The 25,657-nt window shown below is 45.6% G+C and overlaps 1 protein-coding gene across 1 annotated transcript in view; it reads left to right on the plus strand.

Moving 5' to 3' along the window:
- Positions 1-24,762, plus strand: part of DPT (dermatopontin) — a 67,667-nt gene extending 42,905 nt beyond the window's left edge. Inside the window, exons 2-4 of the mRNA XM_077294854.1 lie at positions 22,825-22,950; positions 23,317-23,424; positions 24,052-24,762. Of these exons, the coding sequence (XP_077150969.1) occupies positions 22,825-22,950; positions 23,317-23,424; positions 24,052-24,118 (301 nt within the window). The 3' untranslated portion in view covers positions 24,119-24,762. The remainder of the gene's footprint in view (positions 1-22,824; positions 22,951-23,316; positions 23,425-24,051) is intronic.
- Positions 24,763-25,657: the final 895 nt, after the last annotated feature.

Here is a 25,657-nt window from a genome sequence, read left to right on the forward strand (position 1 = left end):
GCACGAACCAAATCGGCCGCATGAACATCAGAAGCGGCCACCCAGGAATTATCCTCCTGACCATAGCCCTTCCATTTGACCAAATACTGGAGCCTCCGTCTAGAGAGACGAGAATCCAAGATCTTCTCCACCACGTACTCCAACTCGCCCTCAACCAACACCAGAGCAGGAGGCTCAACAGCAGGAACCACAGGCACAACGTATCGCCGTAACAAAGACCTATGGAACACGTTGTGAATGGCAAACGACACCGGAAGATCCAAACGAAAAGAAACCGGGTTAAGAACTTCCAAAATTTTATAAGGACCAATAAAGCGAGGCTTAAACTTAGGAGAGGAAACCTTCAGAGGGACATACCGAGAAGACAACAAAACCAAATCCCCAACACGAAGTCGGGGGCCCACACCGCGGCGGCGGTTGGCAAAATGCTGAGCCTTCTCCTGTGACAACTTCAAGTTGTCCACCACATGATTCCAAATCCGCTGCAACCTATCCACCACGTAATCCACCCCAGGACAGTCAGAAGACTCAACATGACCCGAGGAGAAACGAGGATGAAAACCAGAGTTGCAGAAGAATGGCGAAACCAAAGTAGCGGAACTAGCCCGATTATTAAGGGCAAACTCCGCCAATGGCAAGAAGGTCACCCAATCATCCTGGTCCGCAGAAACAAAACATCTCAAATAAGCCTCCAGTGTCTGATTAGTTCGCTCCGTTTGACCATTAGTCTGAGGATGGAAGGCAGATGAAAACGACAAATCAATGCCCATCTTAGCACAAAAAGATCGCCAGAATCTGGACACAAACTGGGATCCTCTGTCGGACATGATATTCTCCGGAATGCCATGTAAACGAACCACATTCTGAAAAAACAAAGGAACCAAATCGGAAGAGGAAGGCAACTTAGGCAAGGGTACCAAATGGACCATCTTGGAAAAACGATCACACACCACCCAGATGACAGACATTCCCCGAGACTCCGGAAGATCAGAAATGAAATCCATGGAAATGTGCGTCCAAGGCCTCTTCGGGACGGGCAAGGGCAAAAGCAACCCGCTAGCACGAGAACAACAAGGCTTAGCCCGAGCACAAGTCCCACAGGACTGCACAAATGACCGCACATCCCGTGACAAGGAAGGCCACCAAAAGGACCTAGCCACCAAATCTCGGGTACCAAAAATTCCCGGATGCCCTGCCAACACCGAGGAATGAACCTCGGAAATGACTCTGCTGGTCCATTTATCAGGAACAAACAGTCTGTCGGGTGGACACGAGTCAGGTCTACCAGCCTGAAATCTCTGCAACACACGTCGCAAATCCGGAGATATGGCCGACACGATCACTCCCTCTTTAAGAATACCAGCTGGCTCCGAGACTCCAGGAGAGTCAGGCACAAAGCTCCTAGAGAGAGCATCAGCCTTAACATTCTTCGAACCAGGCAGGTATGAGACCACAAAGTCAAAACGAGAGAAAAACAATGACCAACGAGCCTGTCTAGGATTCAGGCGCTTAGCAGACTCGAGATACATCAGATTTTTGTGATCAGTCAAGACCACCACACGATGCTTAGCACCCTCGAGCCAATGACGCCACTCCTCAAATGCCCACTTCATGGCCAACAACTCCCGATTACCAACATCATAGTTCCGCTCAGCAGGCGAAAACTTCCTAGAGAAAAAGGCACATGGTCTCATCACAGAACAACCAGAGCCTCTCTGCGACAAAACAGCCCCAGCACCGATCTCAGAAGCATCCACTTCAACCTGAAAGGGAAGTGAGACATCAGGCTGGCACAAAACAGGCGCCGAAGTAAACCGGCGCTTCAGCTCCTGGAAGGCCTCCACGGCTGCAGGAGCCCAATTAGCCACATCAGAACCTTTCTTGGTCATATCCGTCAAAGGTTTAACAACGCTAGAAAAATTAGCGATAAAGCGACGGTAGAAATTAGCGAACCCCAAGACCTTCTGAAGACTCTTAACAGACGTGGGCTGAGTCCAATCATGAATAGCTCGGACCTTGACTGGGTCCATCTCCACGGCAGAAGGGGAGAAAATAAAACCCAAAAAGGAAACCTTCTGCACTCCAAAGAGACACTTTGAGCCCTTCACAAACAAAGCGTTATCACGCAAAACCTGAAACACCATCCTGACCTGCTTTACATGAGAATCCCAATCATCCGAGAAAACTAAAATATCATCAAGATACACAATCAAAAATTTATCCAGATACTTCCGGAAGATATCATGCATAAAGGACTGAAATACTGAAGGGGCATTAGAGAGCCCAAAAGGGCATCACCAAGTATTCAAAATGACTTTCGGGTGTATTGAATGCAGTTTTCCATTCATCTCCCTGCCTAATGCGCACAAGGTTGTACGCACCACGAAGATCTATCTTGGTGAACCACTTGGCGCCCTTAATCCGAGCAAACAAGTCTGACAATAGCGGCAACGGATACTGAAACTTAACAGTGATTTTATTCAGAAGCCGATAGTCTATACAAGGTCTCAAAGACCCGTCTTTCTTGGCCACAAAAAAGAATCCCGCACCGAGAGGGGAAGAGGATGGACGAATATGCCCCTTCTCCAAAGACTCCTTGACATAAGAACGCATCGCGGCATGCTCGGGTACAGACAAATTAAATAATCGTCCCTTAGGAAATTTACTGCCAGGAATCAAATCTATAGCGCAGTCACAGTCCCTATGAGGAGGAAGAGCACTGGACCTGGACTCACTGAATACATCCTGATAGTCACACAAATACTCAGGAACTTCTGAAGGAGTAGAAGTAGCAATAGACACCGGCGGAGAATCGCAATGAATTCCCTGACAACCCCAACTTGAGACAGACATAGCCTTCCAATCCAAAACAGGATTATGGGTCTGCAACCATGGCAAACCTAAAACGACCAAATCATTCATTTTATGCAGAACAAGAAAACAAATCACCTCCCGATGTTCAGGAGTCATGCACATGGTCACTTGTGTCCAATACTGCGGTTTATTTTCCGCCAGTGGCGTAGCATCAATTCCTCTGAGAGGAATCGGAACCTTTAAAGGCTCCAGGACAAAACCGCAGCGCTTGGCAAACGACAAGTCCATAAGACTCAGGGCAGCACCTGAATCCACAAATGCCATAACAGGGTAGGAAGACAATGAACAAATTAAAGTCACAGACAAAATAAATTTAGGCTGCAAATTACCAATGGTGACAGGACTGACAACGTTGGTTAGGCGTTTAGAGCATGCTGATATAACATGTGTAGAATCACCACAGTAAAAACACAGCCCATTCTGACGTCTATGATTTTGTCGTTCGGTTCTAGTCAGGATTCTATCGCATTGCATTGAGACAGGTGTCTGTTCAGACAACACCGCCAGAGATTTAGCGGATTTGCGCTCCCGCAAACGCCGATCAATCTGAATAGCCAGCGCCATAGAATCATTCAGACTTGTAGGAATTGTAAAACCCACCATCACATTCTTAATGGCTTCAGAAAGGCCATTTCTGAAATTTGCGGACAGAGCACATTCATTCCATCGAGTAAGCACGGACCATTTCCGAAATTTTTGGCAGTACACCTCAGCTTCATCCTGGCCCTGAGAGATGGCCAGTAGAGCTTTTTCTGCCTGAATTTCAAGATTAGGCTCCTCATAAAGCAATCCGAGCGCCAGAAAAAACGCATCAACATCCGCCAATGCAGGATCTCCTGGCGCTAACGAGAAAGCCCAATCCTGAGGGTCGCCACGCAAGAAGAAGATACTAATTTTGACTTGCTGAGCTGAATCTCCAGACGAACGAGGTTTCAAAGATAGAAACAATTTACAATTATTCCTAAAATTCCTAAATTTAAATCGATCTCCAGAGAACAGCTCAGGAATAGGTATCTTAGGCTCTGACATAGGACTGCTAACAACAAAATCCTGAATGCCCTGCACACGTGCAGCAAGCTGATCCACACTAGTAATCAAGGTCTGAACATTCATGTCTGCAGCAAAGCTTCAAGCCACTCAGAGATAAAGGGGAGGAAGAAAAAAAAAAAACTCAGAACTTCTTTTCTTTTAATCCCACTTCAGCAATGCATTAACTATTTATGGGCCTGGCATACTGTTATGATCCCAATGGCAGGGGACCTCAAAGATTACAGCAAAGTCTGCAGAACATAAATACCAGCTCATAGGGAAGTGGTAACTAGGCTGACCATATACCTGATCCTAGCGCAAACACTAACAGCAGCCGGGGAACGTGCCTACGTTGGTCCTAACCCCAAAGTAATACAAGCCCCCAACAAATAATAACGGTGAGGTAAGAAGAAAAGACAAACGTAAGAATGAACTAGATTTAGCAACGAGAGGCCCACTGACTAATAGCAGAATATAGTAAGAAGACTTATATGGTCAGCAAAAACCCTGCAAAATATCCACGCTGAATATCCAAGAACCCCCAAACCGACTGACAGTGTGGGGGGAGAATATCAGCCCCCCTAGAGCTTCCAGCAATAACAGGAATCACATATTGTACAAGCTGGACAAAAAATATGAACAATGCAAATGATCAAGAGTACGAAAGCAGAACTTAGCTTATCTTGCAAAGAACCAGGACCTGAAGACAGGAGCAAACAGAAGTGAACTGATTACAACGATGCCAGGCACTGGACTGAGAATCCAGGAAGTTTAAATAGCAACACCCCAGGCCTAACGAAGCAGGTGAGCACAAACCTGGTAAAAGACAATCCAAGTGCCAAATCACTAGTGACCACAAGAGGGAGCCAAAAAGTATAGTTCACAACAGGACACACTTCCATGTGTCCTGGCTGGACACTGCAGAGTGGCCTGTGTGTTGGACGGTTCCAAGTGGGGACAGACGTCCTGAACAACACACAGAGACTATTTCAGGCTGGAGAGCCTGCGTGCTGGACATAGCACGGCCTGTGTGCCTACAGGTCTGAGAGAGAGCGGAGCTCGACTATGGACATTGAAGAATCATCTGTCTGACGCAAGACTGTTTACCTGTTGTTCCTGTTGCAATGTGGTTTATGGAGCAATAAACCTGTGAACTTTTAAGGAAACGTGTCTCCTGAGTGTCATCCGCCGCACCTAAGCGAGTGTCCCCTAGACCCGTAGCGGGTGAAACGCTACAATTGGTGGAGGATGCGGGCAACGATCCAAGGAACACAGGTTGCAGCGCTGGCTGATCTGAGCCAGAAGAGTGGACGGTCTTGACAACCGTGAGTAAATACTGACCGGGGTCAGTGAGAACTGCTGTTTATGGGATACCTCTGAGGAGAAGAAGGATCCGGGAACCTGTGTGGCTATGACAGGTAACGGATGGAGATCTGTGGTGTACTGACCGGGGTCAGAGTGGAAGGAAAAGAGAGACATTGCGTCTGGGCACCTCTGAGGCCGAGGGGTGTCCAGGAACCCGTGAAAGTTGCCAACGGGTAACGGTCTGAAAACCGTGTATTATGCTGGTCGGGATCAGTGAGAAATTGTGTTTGGGCTGTAAAGCCGGGTGTGTAACAGACCGGAGTCTGTGTTATTCTGACCGTGGTCAGTGAGAGACTGTGTTTTTTCTATAAAGCACGTGTGCAGGTGCTTGCTGTGGACCAGCGAGTCCATGTATTTCTTTTTTTCTTTTCTGATCAACTTGCTGTGGCTCGGCGGGGCCACAAAGACTGAAGGCGTCTGGCGGTAACTCGGCGGGGTTACGAAGTTTGCTGTGGATCGGCGGGTCCACGAAGGTGACAAGCGGCTTGCTGTGGATCGGCGGGTCCACGAAGTCTGCGGTTGAGCTGTGCAGCGCGGTTGCAGCAAGAGGTTCCGCAGCAGCAGGAGCTGCAGTGGCGGTAGCAGGAGCTGCAGTGGCGGTAGCAGGAGCTTGTGATCAGCACCCAGAGGTGTAGCAGTGCCAGCAGGAGCTGGTGAAGTATTGCAAAAAAAAAAAAATTGTGCTCCAGGCTGTGCAGACTCTTAAAGGGCCAGTGCCAGGCCAGAGTCACATTGGTGTGCTGTGCAAACTAAAAGGGGGTGGAGTCCCAAAAACGGAGCGGTGCCCAAATAATTATGGTTGGCCAAAAAGGGGCTGCATCAAAAAAAGGGGTAGTTGCCCAAAAGGGGGTGGAGTCCCTAAAAGGGGTGGTGGCCCTAAAGGAGAAAACGGCCCAAAGGGGGGCGGTAACCCTAAAGGTAGTATTTGTGATGGAAGCCTGGGTATGTTTTGCTCAAGCAGATCTACTGCTGAGGGATTTGTTTACATTGGGAAGGCTTCCAGGTGATTGGAGAGATGGGTAGGTTCAGTCACCTACAAATCACGTAAGATGGTTTTTGTTGAAGGACCTGTGGTGATGTCACGCTCACCTGACTGGCCATGTGACAGGTACCTGGGTGTGGTTACACCTATGTAAAGGAGGTGTGTGTAGCACATGGTGTGAGTGTGTGGGAGTCTGTCAGGGTGGACACACTTCCATGTGTCCTGGCTGAACACTGCAGAGTGGCCTGTGTGTTGGATGGTTCCAAGTGGGGACAGACGTCCTGAACAACACACAGAGACCATTTCAGGCTGGAGAGCCTGCGTGCTGGACATAGCATGGCCTGTGTGCCTACAGGTCTGAGAGAGCGAAGCTCTACTATGGACATTGAAGAATCATCTGTCTGACGCAAGACTGTTTACCTGTTGTTCCTGTTGCAATGTGGTTTATGGAGCAATAAACCTGTGAACTTTTAAGGAAACGTGTCTCCTGAGTGTCATCCGCCGCACCTAAGCGTGTGTCCCCTAGACCCGTAGCGGGTGAAACGCTACACAACCTACAAAAATTCCCCACTCTGCGTGCACCTGAGGAAAGGAACAGTGACCCCAATACTTAAAAAACTGTGTCAGTACTATAATTACTCCCTCCCCTCAAAATTAAAGTGTGCCATAGAAGGTATTAATGCCCATACTGTGCTACACAGAAAAGCCCTGGATGTTCCTTTGAAGAATATAATATCCCAAATGCCCCTTCTAGCAACAAATACCCTTGAGTGTCCACTTAAAGATAACAATGCCCTCCAAGAAAAAAAATAATGGAACCTGAGTGCCCTTATTAAACGAATAATGTCCCCATTTATAATAAACAATGTCCTCTGAGTGCCCACACAACTCTAAATATACAGAATGGTGGTCCTACAGACCCCAAAGCACAATATGATGGTCCCCAAAGCCCTTTATTCTACATTGAGGATCCCAGAGCTCCCTATATACCGTATAGTAAAATGGCTACATAGCACCTATATAAAATATGATGGTCCCCACTGCTCTTATATACAGCATGAAGGTCCCCCAGCCACCTATATATACTATGAAGGTACCCACTGCCTCCTGTATATAGTATGAAGGTCCCCCTCACCCCTATATATAGTATGAAGGTCTCCCTGCCCTCTATATATAGTATGAAGGTCCCCCTGCTCCCTATATATAGTATGAAGGTCCCCACTGCCCCCTGTATATAGTGTGAAGGTCCCCCTGCCCCCTTTCTATAGTGGCTAACAAAGTGGCTCAAGGATGACAATGTCAATGTTATGGAGCGGCCATCACAAAGCGCTGATCTCAATCCTAGTGAAAATTTATGGGCAAAGCTGAAAAGGCAGGTGTGAGCAAGGCGCCCTACAAACCTGGATAAGTTACACCAGTTTTGTCAGGAGGAGTGGGCCCAAATTCTGATCAACTATTGTGGAAGCTTGTGGAAGAAGATCCCAAACATTTGACCCAAGTCATTCAGTTTAAGGGCAATAGTACCAAATACTAATGACATGTATGGAAACTTTTGACTTTGCAATATGTAATAAAAATGCCTTAAAACATAATCTCTCTCTCTCATTATTCTGGCATTTGGCAAATATTAATAATTACGGTAATCCTAATTGACCTAAAACAGGAAAGGTTTATTCTGATTTCATGTCAGATAGTGAGAAAAACATGCAGATGTGTCTTTTTATATAGTGTATGGAAACTTCTGGTTTCAACTGTATAGTATGATGACCCCACTGCCCTGTATATATAGTATAAAGGTCCCCACTTCACCATATAAATAGTTTGATGGCCCCAGTTGCCCCATGTATATAGTAGGATGGTTCCAGTTCCCCCATATATATAGTATGATGACCCCAGTTCCCTCATATATAAAGTATGATGGTCCTACAGCACCATATATAGTATGATGACTCCAGTTCCCTCATGCATAAAGTATGATGGTCCCACAGCCCCATATATATTGCATGATGGCCCCAGTTCACCCCATATATATAGTATGATGGCCCCAGTTCTCTCATACATATATAGTATAATGGCCCCAGTTCACCCCATATATATAGTATGATGGCCCCAGTTCACCCCATATATATAGTATGATGACCCCAGTTCACCCCATATACATAGTATATATACTATAAGACATACTGATAGAGAATTTAGATTGTGAGCCCCATCGGGGACAGCGATGATAATGTCTGTAAAGCGCTACGGAATATGTTAGCACTATATAAAAAAAAAAAAGAAGTATGATGGATCCAGTTCCCTCATATACAAAGTATGATGGTCCCACAGCCCCATATATATATATAAATATATATATATATATATATATATATATATATATATATATATATATATATATATATATAGTATGATGACCCCAGTTCCCTCATATATATAGTATGAATACACCAGTTTCCTCATATATATAGTATGATGGCCCCAGTTCCCCACATATACAGTACAGACCAAAAGTTTGGACACACCTTCTCATTTAAAGATTTTTCTGTATTTTCATGACTATGAAAATTGTACATTCACACTGAAGGCATCAAAACTATGAATTAACACATGTGGAATTATATACTTAACAAAAAAGTGTGAAACAACTGAAAATATGTCTTATATTCTAGGTTCTTCAAAGTAGCCACCTTTTGCTTTGATGACTGCTTTGCACACTCTTTACATTCTCTTGATGAGCTTCAAGAGGTAGTCACCGGGAATGGTCTTCCAACAATCTTGAAGGAGTTCCCAGAGATGCATAGCACTTGTTGGCACTTTTGCCTTCACTCTGCGGTCCAGCTCACCCCAAACCATCTCGATTGGGTCCAGGTCTGGTGACTGTGGAGGCCAGGTCATCTGGCGTAGCACCCCTTCACTCTCCTTCTTGGTCAAATAGCCCTTACACAGCCTGGAGGTGTGTTTGGGGTCATTGTCCTGTTGAAAAATAAATGATGGTCCAACTAAACGCAAACCGAATGGAATAGCATGCTGCTGCAAGATGCTGTGGTAGCCATACAGGTTCAGTATGCCTTCAATTTTGAATAAATCCCCAACAGTGTCACCAGCAAAGCACCCCTATACCATCACACCTCTTCCTCCATGCTTCACGGTGGGAGCCAGGCATGTAGAGTCCATCCGTTCACCTTTTCTGCGTCGCACAAAGACACGGTGGTTGGAACCAAAGATCTCAAATTTGGACTCATCAGACCAAAGCACAGATTTCCACTGGTCTAATGTTCATTCCTTGTGTTCTTTAGCCCAAACAAGTCTCTTCTGCTTGTTGCCTGTCCTTAGCAGTGGTTTCCTAGCAGCTATTTTACCATGGAGGCCTGCTGCACAAAGTCTCCTCTTAACAGTTGTTGTAGAGATGTGTCTGCTGCTAGAACTCTGTGTGGCATTGACCTGGTCTCTAATTTGAGTTGCTGTTAACCTGCGATTTCTGAGGCTAGTCACTCGGATAAACTTATCCTCAGAAGCAGAGGTGACTCTTGGTCTTCCTTTCCTGGGTCGGTCCTCATGTGAGCCAGTTTCTTTGTAGAGCTTGATGGTTTTTCCAACTGCACTTGGAGACACTTTCAAAGTTTCCCAATTTTTCGGACTGACTGACCTCCATTTCTTATAGTAATGATGGCCACTCGTTTTTCTTTACTTAGCTGCTTTTTTCTTGCCATAATACAAATTCTAACAGTCTATTCAGTAGGACTATCAGCTGTGTATCCACCAGACTTCTGTACAACACAACTGATGGTCCCAACCCCATTTATAAGGCAAGAAATCCCACTTACTAAACCTGACAGGACACACCTGTGAAGTGAAAACCATTACCGGTGACTACCTCTTGAAGCTCATCAAGAGAATGCCAAGAGTGTGCAAAGCAGTCATCAAAGCAAAAGGTGGCTACTTTGAAGAACCTAGAATATAAGACCTATTTTCAGTTGTTTCACACTTTTTTGTTAAGTATATAATTCCACATGTGTTAATTCATAGTTTTCATGCCTTCAGTGTGAATTTACAATTTTCATAGTCATGAAAATACAGAGAAATCTTTAAATGAGAAGATATGTCCAAACTTTTGGTCTGCACTGTGTGTATATATATATATATATATATATATATATATATATATATATATATATATATATATATATATATATATATATATATATATATATACACATATATATACATACATACATACACAGTGGGTACGGAAGTTAGTCAGACCCCTTTAAGTTTTTCACTCTTTGTTTCATTGCGGGCTTTTGGTAAATTCAAAAAGTTCATTTTTTTCTCATTAATGTACACTTTGCACCCCATCTTGACTGAAAACCCCCCCAGAAATGTAGACATTTTTGCATATTTATTAAAAAGTATTCAGACTCCCTTTGCTCAGACACTCATATTTAAGTCACATGCTGTCCATTTCCTTGTGAGCCTCCTTGAGATGGTTCTACTCCTTCATTGGAGTCAGCTGTATTTAATTAAATTGATAGGACTTGATTTGGAAAGGCACACACCTGTCTATATAAGACCTCACAGCTCACAGTGCATGTCAGACCAAATGAGTATCATGAGGCCAAAGGAACTGGTCAAGGAGCTCAGAGACAAAATTGTGGCAAGGCTCAGACCTGGCCAAGGTTACAAAATGATTTCTCAAGGTTCCTAAGAGCACAGTGGCCTCCATAATCCTTAGATGGAAGAAGTTTGGAACCACCAGAAGTCTTCCTAGACCAGGTGTCCAGCCAAACTGAGCAATCATGGGAGAAGAACCTTGGTGAGAAAGGTAAAGAAGAACCCCAAGATCACTGTGGCTGAGCTCCAGAGATGCAGTAGGGAGATGGGAGAAAGTTCCACAAAGTCAACTATCACTGCAGCCCTCCACCAGTCGGGCCTTTATGGCAGAGTGGCCTGACGGAAGCCTCTCCTCAGTGCAAGACATATGAAAGCCCACATAGATTGGGGGCACATGAGGAGATTAGGTGGGTCACCGCTATACTGTACGATTTAGTCTGAAAGCTCAGCCTTTGACTGGACAAATGGGATGAGAAAGTTACTGACAATGCCACGCATGAAGAATGGTGATTTTGGTGGTGGTGTTATTGTAAGAACATGAGAACACTTTTTCTTGGTTTTGAGGAAATTTAGCATAAATCTAAAATATACAGCTTTAATCTCCAGCAAGTTTATTATGGAATGGAATTTAATGCAACCGGTTGGAAAACTGTATGTAATGGGCAAACAACAACATGCAAGCTGCGATTTGTCCCAGCACAGAGGTGATTATGAACAATTATTAATTAAGCAATCAAGAAACCCTTGTTACAACCTGCTGCTGCTAGACTATGGTTCAAACAGGAAAATCTATTCTTTTATATTCCTGCGCCATCTGGTGGATAAGACGTAAACTTACAGGGGTGTAGATTTCCTTACAATGTTGTGTTGAATAAGGCTATGGCTACAAGGCAACCATAAAGTGTCGCATGACGACGTCGCATCTAATGGTAAACTAAGGTGTCACATTGTCACCTTCGCTCTACCTTGACTGCGACAAAAAGACTAAAAATGTTTCCAAAAGTGTTGGATTTTCTATCACTAGTGACAATGTGAAAGTGATTTGTCTGCAATTTGTGTTTGTTTTTTTTACAGCTAAAACCTAATAACGCAAATGTAGGGTTAACCTGCAGATTAATAGTGTTATGTAGGTGCCCGGCCACAGTACTGAAAGTGCAGCATGCAGGAGAAAATGAACTTCCAGGAGCCACCAGCTGTCATTAATACAGGCGTGCACGGAGCAGCTTCAGTCAGCAGTTACTATTCTGTGAGCAGTGGATGATAGCGGGCTATGTACTGATGACCCAGCTGTCAGTCATACAGGCGTGCACGGAGCAGCTTCAGTCAGCAGTCACTATTCTGTCAGCAGTGGATGATAGCGGGCTATGTACTGATGACCCAGCTGTCAGTCATACAGGCGTGCACGGAGCAGCTTCAGTCAGCAGTTACTATTCTGTGAGCAGTGGATGATAGCGGGCTATGTACTGATGACCCAGCTGTCATTAATACAGGCGTGCACGGAGCAGCTTCAGTCAGCAGTTACTATTCTGTGAGCAGTGGATGATAGCGGGCTATGTACTGATGAGCCAGCTGTCAGTCATACAGGCGTGCACGGAGCAGCTTCAGTCAGCAGTCACTATTCTGTGAGCAGTGGATGATAGCGGGCTATGTACTGATGACCCAGCTGTCAATCATACAGGCGTGCACGGAGCAGCTTCAGTCAGCAGTCACTATTCTGTGAGCAGTGGATGATAGCGGGCTATGTACTGATGAGCCAGCTGTCAGTCATACAGGTGTGCATGGGGCAGCTTCAGTCAGCAGTCACTATTCTAAGAGCAGCGGTTGATAGTGGGCTATGTTCTGATGAGCCAGCTGTCAGGCTGTGTGCGTTGCGGATTTCCTGCAGATCCGCAGCGTTTTTTTCCGCGCAGAAATGTTGCAGATCCGCAAAGTAATTTACAGTAAAAAAAAACACTGTGCGAATGGTGCGGAAAATTCAGCATGGAAAACGCAGCGGATTGAAAGAAGGAGCATGTCACTTCTTTGGTGCGGATCTGCAGCGTTTCTGTACCCATTCCATTATAGAAATCCGCAGGGGTAAAAAACGCATGAAATCTGACCAGAATCTGCAGTAAATCCGCAACAAAAACGCATAAAATCCGCATAAAAAATGCTTCAAATCTGCACCTGCGTTTTCTGCCAGGAGATGCAGATTTTGTGCAGAAAATTCTGCACCCAAATCTGCAACGTCTGCACATAGCCTTAGTCATACAGGCGTGCATGGAGAAACCTTCAGTTATCAGTCACTATTCTAAGGGTATGTGTCCACGTTCAGGAAACGCTGCGTTTTTTACGCAGCGCTGAGCCGCAGCGTCAAAAACGCAGCGTCCAGATGTTACAGCGTAGTGGAGGGGATTTAATGAAATCCCGTCTCCACTGTGCAATAAAAAATACATGCGGTTTTCCTGCAAAAACGCACATACGGTGCATTTTTTCAGAACGCAGCATGTTGCTACAATCAGCAAAACACACCACAGAAAAACAGGCAAAGGTGCTTACCTGTCTAGGCCTCAAATCAAATGCACTCTCATGGTGCAGTGGGCCCCAAGTAAAGATGGCGACTACACAGGTGTGGTAATACCAAATGAGACAGCCAGCCTACAATCAGGGATTGGCCGCTGGGCACACCAGTGCAAATAATAATCTGCAGCAATGTTCACACAGAGTATGCACAGCAACTGGATCCTAGCCTATTAGTAACGCCATGTGGCGGGCTGACCAGTGCTAACTGTAATGCGTCCTGTGTGAACAGAGGCCACAACTTACAAAGCCATCAGGGCCCAACTGCACCTCAAAAAGTAAAAGTAAAAAAAGTGCACAAGAACATATCGAAAAATGTAAGGTATTCGTTAATATTATGGCCACAATACATAAGCTGGCAACCCACGTCACGGGTCCTCACGCTTGCCAGTCCTAGTCTAACAGCAAAAACCACAACAGGAGGAAAAAAAGAGGAAAAAACCTCCACTATTCTAGAAAAAACACCACAGAAAAACAGGCAAAGGTGCTTACCTGTCTAGGCCTCAAATCAAATGCACTCTCATGGTGCAGTGGGCCCCATTGCTGCAGATTATTATTTGAACTGGTGTGCCCAGCGGCCAATCCCTGATTGTAGGCTGGCTGTCTCATTTGGTATTACCACACCTGTGTAGTCGCCATCTTTACTTGGGGCCCACTGCACCATGAGAGTGCATTTGATTTGAGGCCTAGACAGGTAAGCACCTTTGCCTGTTTTTCTGTGGTGTTTTTTCTAGAATAGTGGAGTTTTTTTCCTCTTTTTTTCCTCCTGTTGTGGAATCAGCAAAACACGCAGGAACACCGCAGGTGACCTGTCAGTGACCTCAGGTGCATTTTTGGTCAGGATTTTACCTGCATAAAATCCTGACCAAAGCCTGAAGCAATGTCATTGAGACACATATATATATATATTCTGTATTTATATGTAAATTTAATTCAGCGCGATATATGTGCAAAGCCGGTAATTCAATTGCCGGCTTTTCATTTCTCCTTCCCACGAAGTAAATCCATCTGAAGGGGTTAAATCATTTTACAGGCAGGAGCTGTGCTAAAGCACTCGCTCGTGCCTGTAAACCCCGGGTGCTGAAAGGAAAGCTGGGTGATCTGTACTTACCTTGAGTTGCAGTGATGCGCCCTCTGCTGGATGAACTCATATGAACTCGAGCGTGGGAACTTTTCCAAGGCTCCAGTTCATGAGTTCATCCAGCAGAGGGCGTCTCACCGCGACTCAATGTAAGTACAGATCACCCAGCTTTCCTTTCAGCACCCGGGGTTTACAGGCACGAGCGAGTGCTTTAGCACAGCTCCTGCCTGTAAAATGATTTAACCCCTTCAGATGGATTTACTTCGTGGGACGTAACAGTTCATCAGAAGGTATGTATATTGTTGGTTTATTATTTTGCAGAGCGAGGGTCTTCAGGTGGATTGAGAGAGCAATAAAATATTAAAACAACCTGTGTGTTTATTTCATTAAAATACTTTTTAATAATGTGTGTGTTTTTTTAACCCTTTCATACAATTGGATTAATAATGGATAGGTGACATAATTGACGCCTCTCCATTGTTAATCTGGCTTAATGTCACCTTACAATAGCAAGGTGACATTAACCCTTCATTACCTCATATCCCACCGCTACACGGGAGTGGGAAGAGAGTGGCCAAGTGCCAGAATAGGCGCATCTTCCAGATGTGCCTTTTCTGGGGTGGCTGGGGGCAGATGTTTGTAGCCAGGGGGGTCCAATAACCATGGACCCTCTCCTGGCTATTAATATCTGCCCTCAGTCACTGGCTTTACCACTCTGGCGGAGAAAATTGCGCGGGAGCCCATGCCAATTTTTTCCGCCATTTAACCCTTTATTTTAGCAGCTACAGCACCCAAATTTTGCACATACACACTACTAACATTAGTAGTGTGGAATATGCAAAAAAAAGGGGATATGAGATGGTTTACTGTATGTAAACCATGTCTCATATCCTGTCGGGTTTGTGAAGGAGAAATGAAAAGCCGGCAATTGAATTACCGACTTTTCACTAACACCGCTGCGTATTTCTCGCAAGTCACACTGCAGGTCCGTGTGGAATCCGTATTTTTCTCGCCCCCATAGACTTTCATTGGCGATTTTTTTTGCGCAATACGGTGACAAACGCAGCATGCTGCGATTTTCTACGGCCGTAGAACGCCGTATATTACGGATGCGTAATATACGGCAGATAGGAGCTGGGCCATAGAGATTCATTGGGCCGTGTGTAATGCGAATTTTACGGACGTAGTTTATGTGCTCATACGTCCGTAAAACTCGCTAGTGTGAGGCCGGCCTAAGAGAAGCGGTTGACAGCGGGCTATGCACTGATTAACCAGCTGTCAGTCATACAGGCATTAATGGAGCAGCTTCAGTCAGCAGTCACTATTCTGTCAGCAGCGGCTAACAGCGGGTTATAGAGTGATAAGTGCTAGTGCGTGCCAGCAGCCACAGTATAGTGAGCGATGACTGAACGTAACTTTGAACTGATTTATTTGTCATCATCAAACACAAACTGAAATTTATACCAAAATGCTTTACTAATAACTGAAAGTATAAAAAAAAAAAAAAAAGCACAATAACTGCTACTGCGTGGATTTTAGTAAAAACATAATGACAACGAATGATCTGGCAATAAATTTAGCCCTTGCATTCATTGCACGTCATAGTGCCATGTTCTTCACAAATGAACTTCTAGCAGTCATTGCAAACAAATCTCGTCTTTTTATCCTTCGATCGAGGACAAACATAGCACCGTTTGCGCTGTCCTGTAACACTGCTGGTGTCACTTGGAAGTGACTAGCCATCGTTTATTTACAATTATATTACAAAACTTGTGAATAAACATAAAGTATTTTTAAAAAAAAAATGTCAGCCAATAAAGGTACTATGGGGTCAGGAGAGTCCCAAACACAGAAAATTGAAAATAACTTTGAAACAAAATTGAAAAACAAATTCAAAATATCATCAACATAAGCAGAAATATGTTACTTGAAAATACATACCGTAGGTCAATGTCTGAGATTGACCAGTTTTAGAAATATTTCAATTCATTCAGCGCTGGGTTCTATATGACCCCAAGGTTCCACAGCAGGGTTAAAGGGAACCTGTCACCCTCAAAATGGAAGATGAACTAAGCCCACTGGCATCAGGGGCTTATCTACAGCATTCTGGAATGTATCCTGAAAGATGAGAAAAAGAGGTTAGATTGTTGAGGGCAGATCAAAGTACTGCAGTGCGCAGGTGTCAGGCCTCTCTGACCTTTCCCAGCGCCTGCGCACTACAGTACTTTGCTCTGCAGGGCAGACAAAGTACGTCTGCGCTGGAGCCGCAGCATGAAGACAAGAAGAGGACGTCATTGTAAGAAGATGGGAGGCCCCGGACCGGACCTGTGACGCCCATCGGACCGGACCGCAGCGGGACCGCCCCTGGGTGAGTATAATCTAACCTCTTTTTCTTATTTTTCAGGATACATCGGGGGCTTATCTACAGCATTACAGAATGCTGTAGATAAGCCCCTGATGCTGGTGGGCTTAGCTCACCTTCCATTTTGGGGGTGACAGGTTCCCTTTAACCCTATATTTGCAGGTTATTAATGTTATTGCACATGACAGGGTCCCTTTAACCCCTTTCTGACCTCGGACGGGATAGTACGTCCGAGGTCAGAAGCCCCGCTTTGATGCAGGCTCTGGCGGTGAGCCCGCATCAAAGCCGGGACATGTCAGCTGTTTTGAACAGCTGACATGTGCCCGCAATAGATCGCGATTCTGCCCGCGCCTATTAACTAGTTAAATGCCGCTGTCAAATGCAGACATCGGCATTTAACTACCGCATCCGGCCGGGTGGCCGGAAATGACGGCATCGCCGACCCCCGTCACATGATCGGAGGTCACACTGCAGTGTGTCTTCAAGAAAATGGCGCCGGAAAGCGTTGACTGCGCAGGCGCCGATTCCCGCAGCAGGAGGACCAAGAAAATGGCGGCGGAAAGGAATCAGGTAGCGTGTGCACAGGATCCCTCAGCACCACCACGCACAGCCGCCCACACTCAGCACCGCCACGCACAGCCGCCCGCACTCAGCACCGCCACACACAGCCGCCCGCACTCAGCACAGCCGCCCGCACTCAGCACAGCCGCCCGCACTCAGCACAGCCGCCACGCACAGCCGCCCGCACTCAGCACCGCCACGCACAGCCGCCCACACTCAGCACCACCACGCACAGCTGCCCGTACTCAGCACCGCCACGCACAGCCGCCCGCACTCCGCACCGCCACGCACAGCCGCCTGCACTCAGCACCGCCGCCCGCACTCAGCACAGCCTCCCGCACTCAGCACAGCCACGCACAGCCGCCCGCACTCAGCACAGCCGCCCGCACTCAGCACAGCCGCCCTCACTCAGCACAGCCGCCCTCACTCAGCACAGCCGCCCGCACTCGGCACAGCCGCCCGCACTCAGCACAGCCACGCACAGCCGCCCCACTCAGCACAGCCACGCACAGCCGCCCGCACTCAGCACAGCCACGCACAGCCGCCCGCACTCAGCACAGCCGCCCGCACTCAGCACAGCCACGCACAGCCACCCGCACTCAGCACAGCCACGCACAGCCGCCCGCACTCAGCACAGCCGCCCGCACTCAGCACAGCTGCCTGCACTCAGCACAGCCGCCCGCACTCAGCACAGCCGCCCGCACTCAGCACAGCCGCCCGCACTCAGCACAGCCGCCCGCACTCAGCACAGCCGCACTCGGGCAGTAGAGCCGGAGAGAGAAAGATGAGAGCAACATATGGCAGAATGGAAACAGGAACAGGCAGAATGGGAGCAGCACATTACAACAGAATGGGGGCACAGGATGGGAGCAGCACAAGACAGAATGGGGGCACAGGATGGGAGCACCACATGACAGAATGGGGGCGCAGGATGGGAGCAACACATGACAGAATGGGGGTGCAAGATGGGTGCAGCACATGACAGAATGGGGGCGCAGGATGGGTGCAGCACATGACAGAATGGGGGCGCAGGATGGGTGCAGCACATGACAGGATGGGGGCGCAGGATGGGAGCAGCACATGACAGGATGGGGCGCAGGATGGGAGCACCACATGACAGAATGGCGGCGCAGGATGGGCGCAGCATATGACAGAATGATTGCGCACGATGGGAACAGCACATGACAGAATGGGGGCGCACACATGACAGGATGGGGGTGCAGGATGGGAGCACATGAGACTGGAAGGGGCGCAGGATGGGAGCACATGACAATGGGAGCAGCACATGACAGAATGGGGGCACAGGATGGGAGCAGCACATGACAGAATGGGGGCACACATGACAGGATGGGGGTGTAGGATGGAGCAGCATATGACAGGATGGGGGTGCAGGATGGGAGCACATGACAGGATGGGGACGCAGGATACAGCAGCACATGATAGGGTGGGGCGCAGGATGGGAGCACATGACAGGATAGGGACGCAGGATGGAGCAGCACATGATAGGATGGGGGCGCAGGATGGAACAGCACATGACAGGATGGGGATGCAGGATGGAGCAGCACATGATAGGATGGGGGCGCAGGATGGGAGCACATGACAGGATGAGGATGCAGGATGGGAGGACATGACAGGATGGGGATGCAGGATGGGAGCACATGACAGGATGGGGATGCAGGATGGAGCAGCATATGACAGGATGGGGGCGCAGGATGGGAGCACATGACAGGATGGGGATGCAGGATGGAGCAGCACATGACAGGATGGGGGCGCAGGATGGAGCAGCACATGACAGGATGGGAGAGCAAGATGGGAGCAGCACATACCAGGATGGAGACCATATACCAATATAAATGCTCGCCACCCGGGCGTAGAACGGGTTCAATAGCTAGTTATAATATATCATCATTAAAATCAGGACATCCAGAGAAAATGTAACATCCAAAGAAAATGTAACACTGGCCCACGCTTTTGGAACCAATGTGTGTAGAACATGGATGTGTGTAGAACCATTTATACACATCGGTTCAAAATGCATAGACAGTGTTACATTTTCTCATGATGTCCTGATTTTAAATTATAACGGTGATATATATATGTCTTTTAGAATTGAAAGCTCTAATAAACTCTACTGTTTTGTGCGGGATTTTTTCTTTTTGACTTGAGTTGAGCACCTTTCATCCCTTTCTACCCGGGACTTCTATCTGTGCACTTCCCATGGATAGACAGACAGACAGGTGAGCTGAACAGCTACATTATACACTGTGTGCAGATTTATTAGGCAAGTTGTATTTTAGAGGATTATTTTTATTATTGATCAACAACTATGTTCTCAATCAACCCAAAAGGCTCATAAATATCAAAGCTTAATATTTTTGGAAGTTGGAGTGGGTTTTTTTTTTAGATTTGGCTATCTTAGGAGGATATCTGTTTGTGCAGAATTATTAGGCAACTTAATAAAAACCAAATATATTCCCATCTCACTTGTTTATTTTCACCAGGTAAACCAATATAACTGCACAAAATTTAGAAATAAACATTTCTGACACGCAAAAACAAACCCCAAAAAATTAGTGACCAATATAGCCACCTTTCTTTATGATGACACAACAGCCTTCCATCCATAGATTCTGTCAGTTGCTTGATCTGTTTACGACCAACATTGCGTGCAGCAGCCACCACAGCCTCCCAGACACTGTTCCAAGAGGTGTACTGTTTTCCCTCCCTGTAGATCTCACATTTTATGAGGGACCACAGGTTCTCTATGGGGTTCAGATTAGGTGAACAAGGGGGCCATGTCATTATTTAATCTTCTTTGAGACCTTTACTGGCCAGCCACGCTGGGGAGAAGTTGGAGGCATGTGATGGAGCATTGTCCTGCATGAAAATCATGTTTTTCTTAAACGATACCGACTTCTTCCTGTACCACTGCTTGAAGAAGTTGTCTTCCAGAAACTGGCAGTAGGTCTGGGAGTTGAGCTTCACTCCATCCTCAACCCGAAAAGGTCCCACAAGTTCATCTTTGATGATACCAGCCCATACCAGTACCCCACCTCCACCTTGCTGGCGTCTGAGTCGGAGTGGAGCTCTCCGCCCTTTACTGATCCAGCCTCTGGCCCATCCATCTGGCCTATCAAGAGTCACTCTCATTTCATCAGTCCATAAAACCTTTGAAAAGTCAGTCTTAAGATATTTCTTGGCCCAGTTTTGATGTTTTATCTTATGTTTCTTGTTAAAAGATGGTCGTTTTTCAGCCTTCCTTACCTTGGCCATGTCCCTGAGTATCGCACACCTTGTGCTTTTTGTTACTCCAGTAACGTTGCAGCTCTGAATTATGGCAAAACTGGTGGCAAATGGCATCTTGGCAGCTTAACGCTTGATTTTCCTCAATTCATGGGCAGTTATTGTGCGCCTTTTTTGCCCAACACGCTTCTTGCGACTCTGTTGGCTATTTGCCATGAAACGCTTGATTGTTCGGTGATCATGCTGTGATAGAAATATATATATCATGTAGATCTCACTTGCATGTATACTCCTCTATAATCAAATATATACTTATATGCTCACAGCAAATATATACATTATAATCAATGGTTTAAAATGGCTGACACGAACTGAACTGATATAACCCAGACAGATCATATGGGGTTTTCCACCCCTAAAAGCAGAAGAGAGTCAGATGTTTGGTGACTGCTGGTCAGGTGTCTCCACTTTGTCCTAGACAGAGAACTCGAGTTTAGTTGCTTGATCAGCAGTCATATGAGCATTAATCACAATATTCCATATATGTTTAGATAACCAATGACAGAGGAGCTAGACAATATGATAATTAACTAACCACCCCTGACAACCCCTAACCACTCCTTTCTATGTGAAAATATAAAACTATGTATGTACAATAAAGTATCAGTATTGATGGAATGTTGTTCTGTCACAGTTGTGTACAGTCCATTCTTGATGAGCGCTCAAAATACTCAGTCTAATTGGGAGCGGCCACAGCACACACAGGGATATATTTATCCAACCCTAATATTTCCATAACATTAATGGCCCCCAACAGCGAGGCACGGATGAACGCACGGGATCCTTCTCACCGGAGATACGGAGGTTGTGGGCGTGGCCTGGGCACAGGGACAGGAGACTGCGCAGCTCCATAAGTAAGGTAAGAAAATGTTATCATCTTACCTGAAAGTCCCCTGTGCCCAGTCCTTGTCTATGCCTCTTGCCGGTAAGATGTGGTCACAAATTCCCAGGTAGTGTAAAAAATCCGTAGCCACGAATCCACCCTGGGAGGTGAATCCACCCTGGACACGCGCATTTTAAAATGGGCGCGTGTCCAGCCTCCCGTGACGTCCCGGCTTGTGATTGGTTGCGGCGCGGTCAACCAATCACAAGCCGGGAAGCCATTTTAAAATGCGCGCGTGTCCAGCCTCCCGGCTTGTGATTGGTTGACCGCGCCGCAACCAATCACAAGCCGGGACGTCACGGGAGGCTGGACACGCGCCCATTTTAAAATGCGCGCGTGTCCAGCCTCCCGTGACGTCACGGCTTGTGATTGGTTGCGTCGCCCATGTGACTGCGACGCAACCAATCGCAAAGCCGGGACGTAATTTTAAAATCCTTAAGGACCTGAAATTACGTCACGGCTTGCTGTGATTGGTTGCGTCGCCCATGTGACTGCGACGCAACCAATCACAAAGCCGGAGCGTAATTTTAAAATACTGAATGACCTGAAATTACGTCACGGCTTGCTGTGATTGGTTGCGTCGCCGCCACATGGGCGGCATGCGACCAATCACAAGCCGGGACTTCACGTAAGGAAAGAAAAGCGCGAATTTTAAACAAAGAACGCTGCCGCTTCCCTCGGTAAGGTGCAGGCTGCGTCGGAGAGGTGAGTATAGCAATATTTTTTATTTTAATTCTTTCTTTTACACATTAATATGGATCCCAGGGCCTGAAGGAGAGTTTCCTCTCCTTCAGACCCTGAGAACCATCAGGAATACCGTCCGATACTTGAGTCCCATTGACTTGTATTGGTATCGGGTATCGGTATCGGATTGGATCCGATACTTTGCCGGTATCGGCCGATACTTTCCGATACTGATACTTTCAAGTATCGGACGGTATCGCTCAACACTAGTCATTAGACAACACCCCTCCTCATTACAGAGATGCACATCACCTGATTTATGTAATTCGTAGTTGGCTCTCAAGCCTGAACAGCTTGGAGTAGGACATGTATAAACAGTATCATGTGATCAAAATACAACTTGCCTAATAATTCTGCACACAGTGTATTTCATTCTCTATGTGAATGGATTTTTAAAATACAGTTACACATACAGTATGCAGCCATAACATAACTGTCCATATTCACTATTGCTCTCTCATTCGCAGGTATCAGACTTGTTCTAATAACGGACTGGTAGCTGGATTTCAGAGTCAGTACTTTGATGCTGTGTTGGATAGAGAATGGCAATTTTACTGCTGCCGTTACAGTCGAAGATGCTCCTATAGTTGCTGGTAAGGTCACAATTAAATGAAACATGGGTTTTATAGGGTTAATTAGGCAAATAATTCTGAACTTATAATAAACATGCAATGTTCTTTTTTATCCAATATACCTAATAAAATGGTACATAGAAAATGTATCTACCCATGAATCATGAGAATTGCACCGTCCTAATTTCCTGTTCTTCACTATGTGGAAGATCTTCACTTACTAAGAGTGAAGAAGACCATTCCTGGTCACACGGTCCTTGCACTTCAGATTTGGACATGTACCCTTTATCTCCTGTGCAGATATTGGAGTGAGGGGCACCATGGAGAATAATAGTGTCCATTTCTATTCAATGTATTGGAAATGTTATTTTTTTTCTGTGCATACAGGTTGACACAAGACTATCCTGGACATTATGGGGAGGATGTAGACATGGTTCTATATTCCTATGGCTATTACATAAGAGGAGCAACCACAACATTCTCCGGAGTAGAAAGGTTAGTTTCATTAACATGTGCATCATCTGTCAACCTAGTCTGAGAGCAGCACAATGTAGAGAAAACCCGAGCAACGAGTATACTCGCTCATCACTAGTGATGATGTTACCTTTAGTAGCCATTCAAACCCATTTGTGTCAACTTCTGTGCATGTTATCAGTCCAAACTCACCAGGGTATGTAAACTTTTGATTAGGGTCATTTGGATGTTTTGGGTTGTCATTATGATTTAAAAAGAGAAAACCCAGTAGTTTGACAATAAATGGCTTCACCCAACCTCTAACCATGAGTGGAGAAAAAGTTTTGGTGTTATCAATCATCTTCTCCGAATAAAGGCCAAGAAAGCAAAAATTCTTCCGGGGTATGTAAACTTTTGAGCACAACTGTATTTTCTAATTCCTTTCCATTTATGAACAGATTCATATTCAAGCACCATATTCTCTCATTGTTTTTTACTGTTGTTTTCTTAATTAATCAAATAGTTAAATGTAATAAAATAAAGTGACACCATCAGAATCTGTCAGTGGCGCAAGCCTCACGCTTTAAGCCTGTAATTTAGAACCATATCACATTTTCCTGTTGGTACTTTTCCCTCATAGTAACCTTTTACCTAAATACTATTTTCTAGGGATCGTCAATGGAAATACATAGTCTGCAGAATGACAGATTTTGACTGCGAATTTGAAAACTTCTAGAGAAAGCCATGACCCTGTGCACTATGAAAATGTGATATTAAAACACAAAAAAACAAAACCTGGTTTGTATTTGTTTCTGCTTTTGCTAGTATGTTCGTTTGGCAGATGTTATAATATCCGTTCCCTATGGCTACAACTACGGTACATTGACAGGCGCCATTATATCTGCAGTGGCCGTCATCACAGCAGCTGCTTATAGCTTCACTGTGACAAAAAAAGAAATATTCTTATGCCAAAAGTACAGATAAAAATGTGTATTTTCAACTCACGCAATGCCTGCTTACCATGTTAATTACATACAAGCTAAAGAGTGAATGCCATTATGTTTTATGAGGTCAGAAGTAAATGCCAGCTCAGATAGATCAGTTTTTACGCAGATGTGTTACTACCAAGTGATGTTCAGATTCCGGAGTTTAGATTTCCATTTAGCAAACACAAATATGAAAATAGTGATTTGTTGAATAGCTTTTTAACTTTTTGTCTTTTTTACTGTATTTTTCATTTTTTACTGTATCGAAACACAATGATGTTCTTGCACATCACTTTTCACAGTTTATGTTTTGTGATCTGTAAGAAATACAACAATTTATGAATGCACACAACTGTATTAGCTGAAATAAAATGCTATGTATGGCCTTTTCACACTTTGTCTTAAATTTTTATTAGATAAATAAAATTAAAGCTAATTTCTTGTTTCTCCTGGCAGTATCCTCTATTGTGTAACATGGTCTCCATCTGGTTCTACACTAAAACCTCCAGCATGCTGGGGCATGCCAGAGATAAATGGAACCTGTCAGGTCCAATTAAACTATTGCAGATCTAGGGTTAATAGCATTAAGAAGGCGCCCGGCCTCTGTACTGAAAGTGTGGTACTTGGAAGAAAGTTAACTTTATTTCTCTTGGGAGCTGCCAGCTTTCAGTCATACAGTTGTGCCTGGGGCAATTACAGTCACGAATCACTACACTGACAGTGGTGGCAGAGAGCGACTGACAGCAGTCTACACAGTGATGTATTGCAGAGCAGGATGTCAATCAGTGCCGGGTGTGCTTACAGACGCCATTCTCAGTGCTGTGAGCGGTGACTGTGATTTCTCCAGGCACACCTGCATGACTGAAAGCCGGCAGCTCCAGGGAGAATAGATTTCATTTTCTTCGGTGTGTCACTTTCAGTACAGCAGCCAGGCACATTCAGAACGCTATTAACCTGTTGACAACCCTATATCTACAGCATAATAGCATTATCAGACATGACAAGTTTCCATTAAAGCTGCTGTTAAAGTTATTCAACGACCATGCGATTAAGGTTATCAAAATTCACAAATGTTTGTTGTTATGAATAAACCAGTCAGACAAGAACAATTATGCCTTAGCTTCAGCTTCCTCACAGAAAGCATGACATTTCCTCCCTGGATTTCCTGATACTTGATAGACTCTATCTTGCCCTCCATACACTGCAGATTTTCAGTGCCATTGGAAGCAAACCAGCCCCAAAGGATCACCGATTCGTAGGCAGGGTGTTCTTATTAGCATTTGCATCAG

Source organism: Ranitomeya variabilis, chromosome 3 (assembly GCF_051348905.1).
Source record: "Ranitomeya variabilis isolate aRanVar5 chromosome 3, aRanVar5.hap1, whole genome shotgun sequence".
Lineage (NCBI taxonomy): Eukaryota > Metazoa > Chordata > Amphibia > Anura > Dendrobatidae > Ranitomeya > Ranitomeya variabilis.